Source organism: Clupea harengus, chromosome 16, assembly GCF_900700415.2.
Source record: "Clupea harengus chromosome 16, Ch_v2.0.2, whole genome shotgun sequence".
Classification (NCBI taxonomy): domain Eukaryota; kingdom Metazoa; phylum Chordata; class Actinopteri; order Clupeiformes; family Clupeidae; genus Clupea; species Clupea harengus.
In genome coordinates this window covers 25,549,142-25,557,752 of record NC_045167.1, presented here as the reverse complement: position 1 = coordinate 25,557,752, position 8,611 = coordinate 25,549,142, and the positions used below count along the sequence as shown (strand labels likewise).

Genomic DNA, 8,611 nt, shown 5'->3' with positions numbered 1-8,611 from the left:
TTCTGGAGAGATGAGCAGCATTAGCAGAGAGAGCGATCACTGGGCTCCTGGCTCTGATGTCTCCTGACCATGATCAGAGATCCACTCAGACAGGAGGAAAAACAACACGCAATTATTTCACTAGAGAAGACTAATGTGGAAATGACAGACACTTTCTACGCCTGAAGGGAAGGGAAGAAGAGAAGTTGGTATTTGTTAGTAGATGATCTATCTTCATTGCTTAGGATCAGATAGTCATTCTACATTAATGTTGTGGGTTTTATAGTTTCTATCATTTGTACTGTGCTGTGAACATTACCTCCCGCCGATTACTTTCTGTGAGTGATAGATCATCGCAAAACAGGATGATCTCACAGTGTGACTCTCAGGACTCAGGAGTCACTGAAGGCTGGATGTCTAAACACAGAGTCACTGAGGGCTGGATGTCTAAACACAGAGTCACTGAAGGGCTGGATGTCTAAACACAGAGTCACTGAGGGCTGGATGTCTAAACACAGAGTCACTGAGGGCTGGATGTCCAAACTCAGAGTCACTGAGGGCTGGATGTCTAAACACGAGTCACTGAGGGCTGGATGTCCAAAGAGTCACTGAGGGCTGCTTGAGCTGAGCACAGAGGAGGGGAGGGGAGGGGGAGCAGGCAGGGCTGGCCAGGGCAGGTCTGACTGAGGGAATGACGTTAGATCTACCAAATCTGTCCTTTTTAGAGGAGGGGGTTTCTTAATGACATCTGTATCCTATATGTATGGCTGGCTGATGTATATGCAACATAGCTTCAAACCCAAACATCCGTGTCTGAATGAACTCTTTTAAAGACGCCCTCTCTCGCACGCCTTCGTCCCACGGGTCTGAACATCCCAGTCCTGGGGCTTTGGAGCGCAGTGGTCCTGACCTCAGAGAACCGCCCACTCTGGGCCTGGGGTGGTGCTCCTGGACCAGCCTGAGGCTCGGCTAAGAGCCATCGCTTTCCTTCACTGCGTCTTGGCTCATGTGTCTCTGTGTGTGTGTGTGTGTGTGTGTGTGTGTGTGTGTGTGTGTGTGTGTGTGAGATAATCTTTTACGAGGACAGGAACTTCCAGGGCCGCAACTATGAGTGTGCCGGACTGCGCCGAGATGCACACCCATCTGTCCCGCTGCAACTCCATCCGCGTGGACAGCGGCAGCTTCGTGGCTACGAGAAGCCCAACTACATGGGCTACCAGTACATGCTGCACAAGGGAGAGTACCCCGACTACCAGCGCTGGGCGGATTCAACGACTGCATCCGCTCTGCCGCATGGTGCCCCCGGTAAGGCACTCACAACACCACGCACACATCTCACTCTACAACTCACTCTCACACACCGCAACACACACTCTCACACAACCACACGTCCATCACTCTCACACACTCAACACACACAACTCTCACACACACACTCACACTCACACACACACACGCTCTCACTCTCACATACACACTCAGACACACTCACACACACTCACACTCAGACACACACACACTCAGACACACACACTCTCACACGCACTGTCACACACGCACTCTCACACTCTGGGGTGGGTTCATCCGCTCCTGTCATATGATGCTCACACAAACACACACAGGTTCTTCTGGAGTCTGTCCCCCTCATTGTTCTGCTGTCTCTCTCTCCCTCTCTCTCTCTCTCTCTCCCTCTCTCTCTCTCTCTCTCTCTCCCTCTCTCTCTCTCTCTCCCTCTCTCTCTCTCTCTCTCCCTCTCTCTCCCTCTCTCTCTCTCTCTCCCTCTCTCTCTCTCTCTCCTCCTGCAGTACCGTGGGAACTACCACATCAAGATCTTTGAGCGCTCAGACTTCGGCGGTCAGGGCATGGACATGAGCGAGGACTGCCCCGACCTGCGCGAGCGCCTGCCCAGCCGCAACATCTCCTCCGTCAACGTGATGGAGGGCTACTGGATCCTGCACGAGCACCCCAACTACAGGGGGCCAGTTTTCCTGCGCCCCGGCGGTACCGCCGCTTCCACGAGTGGGGAAGCACCAGCCCCACCTTCGGTTCCCTCCGCGTCACCGAGCAGAACTGAGCCGTCGCCACGGAGACGACCCCACCGCCTGATGAGCCCTAGCCCCCCCCCCCCACACCCCGACCCCCAGATGTACCGGCCCTCTCTGGGGCCCAGTCCGTGTGTAGACCAGCCCGACAACGATCCCACCCGATCCGACTCGGTCCCTGATCTGAGCTTGTGGATGCTTTGTTGATTTTGGCCTCAGGTGGTAGTCAAGGCAACCAGCAGATATACCGTGACGGCCTTGCTGTTTTCCTTGTGTGTTGACTAACTGTCAGAACTGTGAACTCTGTCTCTAGTCCCCATACCCTCTCCTTGAGAAAAGTCAATAAAGCTACCTTCCTGTCTTTAAAATTCTCCTGACGTAAAGCTACCTTACTGTCTTTAAAATTGTCCTGACGTAAAGCTACCTTACTGTCTTTAAAATTGTCCTGACGTAAAGCTACCTTAATGTCTTTAATATTGTGCTGACGTAAGCTTATACTTATCCTAAATTAAAAGACCAACGCATTACAAAACATGCAAGAAATAAGAAGCAGCATGCGAGAAATAAGACTAGATATATTATATATATATATAATATATATATTTATGATTTCTCCATAATTTGAGCAGTACTGCATGTATTGACACACATAGGCCTGAGACTAGCGCATATGAAATCAAAGTTCCCTGACCCTGTAGAATAAATCCTTAGGCATGAGGAAGAGAGCTTCAGACTACACAGTTAACATCATGTCAAGGACACTTAAGACGAGTGGTGATGCCGCCTAGCCTTACACAGAACCTGCTCGTCCGGAGGCCATTTCATCAGCTAGCTATGACATCACAAGCACAAAACGAAGAGGAAGGGGATTCGAAGCGTTCTTTGAAGCGCGTTATTAAAGAACAAAAAAAGGCCATTCCCGAGGCGCGGGCGCGCAAGTCTTTATAAGATCACATGGTGCGCGGCGGCAGCCAGGGACCCATGAAAGGGTCCTGCACGAGGCCCATCACAGGGCAGCGCAACTCAAAGCGGAAGAGTCAAAGTGGCCTGGTGTTTGCCCCGAGCACGACGCGCACTCACACACACACACACGCGCGCACTCAGAACACAAACACACCTGCACAGTCTCAGTCATACATGTTTCATTGAGCCAGGGAAGAAGCTCCCTTTCAGAAATAAATATCAATTATTGAAATAGTTAATTAGGCGGCCATAATTGGCGAAGATACAAATGAATACATAACTTTTGAGGATGAATTATTGATTTGAAAAAAAAAGAAGATCCGTGCTCAGCGGGGAGCATATTTGAGTCTCTCAAGATGAAGAATAACAAGAAATATGAGTTTTGGCCTTGAGTAATGTTCAATTAAAGCTCTGTCGACTGTGCTAGCAGGGGCCTAGAAGGAGTATCTCTCTCCTCGCTCCCTCACCAACGGCTCTCCCTGGCCGCGCCGCGCCGGATCAGAGAGCGTCTCCCTGGCCGTGCCGATGTGGATCACAGAGCGGCTTTGATGGCTACAAATGTGTGCAGCAGGCGGCGGAGACGGACCCTATTTAGCCAGAAATTTGCGGATGTGGAAGGAGTAGTTGGGGATACTGCTGGTAGTCTACGTAAACGCAGGGTCACTGGGGGTGAGGTGGCGATTGATGAGTGCATTTCCACATGATTGCATAGCGAGTGATTTCTGTGTAGAGGCCTGTCTTCACTTTCAGAGAAGCTCAACCTAAAAACACACGAGCTGCTGTTAGTTAGACTCCTACACACACACACACACACACACGAGCTGCAGTTAGTTAGACTCACTACAATGCCAACACGGCCCTGAAAGGATCGAATATTTGACTTAAAAGAGCGACGCAAATTAGTCTTTTTCTCGCCTTGTTTTGTCTTCTCGCACTGCCAGCCTCTTCATCATTAACACAATTTCTCTTTTTTTATTATCGCGCCTTTTATCTGCGGCGCGGTTGTGATCCCCGGGTCCTCCTTCCTCGTGCGAGAACAACAGAACAGAATTTAAAATAAGATCGGCGGCGCGTTTCTTCCTTCTTCATCTCCGAGCCCCTTTCTGCTGGGGCTTGTTTGATGGCGCTCATTGAGGGCGTAAACAGCGCGTTTTGGAGAATGAAACGGAGCACAGACGTCAAAAGGCAGAGATCTTTCACTCCGAAAGCCTCAGTTGTGGCTCGGGCCGCTGCAGTGGTGCTAATAGCTACATAATTAATCCTCTGTAGTATTGTTTGCTCGTGCCTGGCCCACTTACGGCTCTCTTAAGACACGTTCCCCGCTGAACGCTCCACTGATCTTCCCTCACCATACTGTCAAGAAACAGACAAATTAATGATCGCTCACAAAGCTAGGCCCAGTGGAAGCACTGGTCTTTTTAGGCTGAAGTAGTGTTCATTACTTTGAATTTTATGCATTCTGTGAAGCGCACACACACACCACACACACACACTCTTCAAATCATACCCACATAGATCTTACAGAGACAAAGTATTAAATGGCAGCATCTTTAACACAAAGCCCAAGAAAATTATTCTGCAAAAACTTTTATTTTACAATAAACTGAAAACATGGATATCTTGGAGAGCGCTTGTAACACAGAGGGCAGTCTGGAGCATAGACATATGTCTATGGTCGGGAGCATAGAGATATATAGACACATATACATATACGTCTATGGTCTGGAGTGCCCCTGTCCTTGCCACGGTGACAGATCAGCGCCACCTGGTGGCAGGAGCGGCCCTGGTCTGGCTCTGATCCTGGCCATATTGGGTCCAGAGTATGCTGCCCCCTACTGTCAACAGAGAGCACAGCAGTGGTCTGTCACGGCCTTAACCCAGGGAGCGGACGAGGCCTGGAATGGATGTGTCCCTGTGTGAGCTGTTGGTGTGTGTGTGTGTGTGTGTGCTGTTGGTGTGTGTGTGTGTGTGTGTGTGTGTGTGTGTGTGTGTGTGTGTGTGTGTGTGTGTGAGCTGTTGGGGACATAGAGAACAACTCCCCACGGCACAATGCCCAGAGAAAAATACACAGGAAAGAAGGCAGTTAGAAAAACCTGAAAAAGAGTTTTTTTTTTTTTTAACATACATTGGAGAAATAAGGCGATCCATCTAAACAGTCCTTGTGACGGACCAAGTATCATTTCTGCCTAACTGCAGCCAAGAGCAGTTTTTTTACTGCTCCTTACATCATCCTCCTCAAAAACACTCCGAATATTTTCCACTAGTCCTGTGTGTGTGTGTGTGTGTGTGTGTGTGTCAGACAGAGAGCTGGGTTTCTGGTCCAAGGTTTCAGTAACAAGAGAGACAGAGTGGGAGTCGGGAGAGAGAGAAAGAGAAAGAGAAAGAGAGAGAGAGAGAGAGAGAGAGAGAGAGAGAGGAGAGAGAGAGAGAGAGGAGGGGGGGGGGGTGTAGGACACCAGCGGGACGTGGGGAGAAAACACCACTCTTTAGTCCAGTGGATTGTGGGTAAGTAGACCTCACAGGGCCCAGTCCTAAGCGATGTGGAAACTGGAGAAGGCGAACAGCAGCTGACAGTGGGGTGTGTGTGTGTGTGTGTGTGTGTGTGTGTGGCTGCACTAATGTGGTCTTCCTTGTAGGTCTGCTTGGCACTCCTGAAGTCTCTGACCTTGACCTTGACCCTCGACCTGTGGTGTCCTTTACAGCTACAGTTTTAAAACCTTCTTCTCAGCACTGGGGTTCATTCCAAGCACTTTGGCTGGCGTTGCGTTGGGGAGTATTTGAGGGTTCCGGGTTCTGTTGTGTTCTGCGTTGCGGGCGGGCGGGCGGGCCGGTTCTAGTTGCTGGTCCTCTGCCCGTGGAGGGGGTGTGCCACGGGGAGGTTCTCGTGGAGGAACTTCATGCTGCCCTGCTCCGAGAAGTCTGCCGCCGTGTGCCCGTCCCCTCGCAGGACCCACTTGGTGGTGAGCAGCCCCTCCAGACCCACCGGCCCGCGGGCATGGATACGGGCGGTACTGATGCCAACCTCCGCACCTGGGGGGCAGGCAGAGCACAGGACATTAGGGTTGGTGTGTGTGTGAGAGTGTGTGTGTGAGAGTGTGTTTGTGAGAGTGTGTTTGTGAGAGTGTGTGTGTGTGAGTGTGAGAGTGAGTGTGTGTGTGTGTGTGAGAGTGTGAGAGTGAGTGTGTGTGTGTGTGTGTGAGAGAGTGAGTGTGTGTGTGTGTGTGAGAGTGTGAGAGTGAGTGTGTGTGTGTGTGTGTGTGTGAGAGAGTGAGTGTGTGTGTGTGTGTGAGAGTGTGAGAGTGAGTGTGTGTGTGTGTGAGAGAGTGTGTGTGTGTGTGTGGTGTGTGTGTGTGTGTGTGTGTGTGTGTGTGTGTGTGTGTGTGTGTGTGTGTGTGTGTGTGTGTGTGTGAGAGAGAGAGAGTGTGTGTGTGTGTGTGTGTGTGAGAGAGTGTGTGTGATGGTGGAGTGGGGATGGCAAAAGTATCTAAATACATTTCCCAGACTTCCCAGTCTGCCGGTTCTTACCGAGACCAAAGCGGTAGCCGTCCGCGAACCGAGAGCTGGCATTCCAGAACACACAGGCACTGTCCAGCTGCTGAAGGAACTGTTCTGCTGTCTCCTCTGAACACACACACACACACCACACACACAACACCACACACACACACACACACACACACACACACACACACACCACACACACACACACACACACACACACCACACACACACAAATAAGCAAACAATAAGATAACAAGACAAACACAAACACCAGCATCAACAGAAGAAGACCAATAAACATCACAACAACAAAGCCAACAAACGAGTCACATGTGGTGAGACCTCGAATTCTGATTCAATGCTGGCGTTTCCATAAAACAGGTGTGCTTCCTGCCTTTAACCACCAGAGGGCACTATTTAATCATGAGCCCAGCAGCAGATGAACCATAAATCAGTCAACCAGTCTGTGCACACCAAAGACCAAAGACCAGACCAAGCCCATGGTTTAGTGACTAACCTGGCTAGGCTAACTCAGAGTAAGTGGTAAACCTCCTAAAAGAAGAGGCGTGTGGCTTAATCCTCCCAGCAAAACAAAGCCACAGGGCTCTTCTATTAGGTTTACCACTTCGTCTGATTTAAAGTTAGCCCGGTTTGTCACTAATACACCTTCTTGGAATTCCTCCAGGGCAACAGGGGGATCGGGCGGGAGGGAGAGAGCTATAATAAAACAAACTAATAATAATTTATTTAAGAAAAACTTCTATAAAATAATAAACTACTCTATGCCATGAAGATCCCCAAACAGAAGGGCTCCACTGAATTTACAACTTAGCACCACTAGAGGGAACCATTTCACCAAAACCTGAACTCCACCTTTCTATGTGGATCAAAACGCATAAACCCAGAGCCAGTGGTGGAGTTGGAAGGAAGACACACACACACGCACGCACGCACGCACGCACGCACAACACAATTATACCGTTTTCTGTGACTATGACGTCAGTGTGTGAGCTGCCGTATTTGTGGATGTGGTCGATGGCCTCCTGCAGGCTGTCCACCACCTCGATGCAGCACTCCAGGTCGCCGTACTCCGTCCGCAGGGACTTGACCTCCGACGGGCTGAAGGTCAGGTAGGACGCAAACCTGGGGCCGGCGTGGATTTTCACCTGCGGACAGACACACAGGTCAGACTGGGTCAGGTGACCAGACACTGGCAAACTGTCACACACACACACAAAAGACAAAGAACTGGTCAAATGTTAGTCTATTTGCTGCCCAGAGAGGAATGAACTCGTAAACAAACAGGCCCTCCGTTACCTAAACAACATAGTTTGACACGAGGTTGGATTCATATATTACATCTACAGTAGATTTTAGAACAGTAGTTTATTTACATTTATAATCATTTACTTAATTTGCTACATGCTGTGGTCTCTGAGGCATAATGCCATATGGAGACTGACTATATTTTATTTAAACTTGAATCTATATTTTATATCTCTATTTTATTTAAACTTTAAATCTATAATTTATTTAAACGTTAATCTATATTTTACTTATACTTGGTATTATCTCATGTACGTCTGCTCGCTACGCCCGACCTGTGACCTGCTGCTACATGCAGTGACTGAGGGGTCGTGACCTCTCCGTGACCTCTCACCCGTTCGGTGCGCAGCATGTCGATGATCTGGTCGAAGAGCGGCGCCCGCAGCACGTCTCGGTGCACCAGGAGGGTTTCCATGGCGTTACAGGCTGCTGGGTAGTCACACTTCGAGTCTCGGACTGGAGCACACACACACACACACACACACACACACACACACACACACACACAACGGGCCAATCAGATACAGGCATATACGTCACATGACACAAACAGGACTTACAATCACAGGTGCAGTAAAACAAAGTACCTAAAGTAAGTCTCTCAATAAGTCCCTCAATTAGTCTTTCAATAAGTATCTCAATAAGTTTATCAATTAGTCTTCAATAAGTATCTCAATAAGTCCCTCAATAAGTCTAATAACATACATACATGAAATATGTAACAATAATTCAATAACCTAGGGTTAGTGTGAGTGAGCGAGTGTGAGCGAGAGAGGGGGTGTGTGTGTGTGTGTGTGTAA

At 49.3% G+C, this 8,611-nt stretch overlaps 1 protein-coding gene and 1 pseudogene across 8 annotated transcripts in view; one reads left to right on the top strand and one right to left on the bottom strand.

Annotated features, from left to right (window-relative positions):
• The first annotated feature begins 1,040 nt into the window (after positions 1-1,040).
• On the top strand, positions 1,041-2,053 carry LOC116224053 (annotated as a pseudogene).
• Positions 2,054-5,409: 3,356 nt separating this feature from the next.
• The window catches only part of LOC105912596 (delta-1-pyrroline-5-carboxylate synthase), a 15,963-nt gene continuing 12,761 nt past the window's right edge, over positions 5,410-8,611 (bottom strand). For 3 of the 8 annotated variants that reach the window (XM_031582922.2, XM_031582924.2, XM_031582923.2), the window contains exons 16-19: positions 8,146-8,267; positions 7,465-7,651; positions 6,510-6,605; positions 5,412-6,014 (exon numbers count right to left, since the gene is read on the bottom strand). In XM_031582922.2, the coding sequence (XP_031438782.1) occupies positions 5,818-6,014; positions 6,510-6,605; positions 7,465-7,651; positions 8,146-8,267 (602 nt within the window). In that variant the 3' untranslated portion in view covers positions 5,412-5,817. Of the gene's footprint in view, positions 6,015-6,509; positions 6,606-7,464; positions 7,652-8,145; positions 8,268-8,611 lie in introns of all 8 variants that reach the window. The other 5 variants (XM_031582926.2, XM_031582928.2, XM_031582929.2 and 2 more) reach the window with 3 other exon arrangements.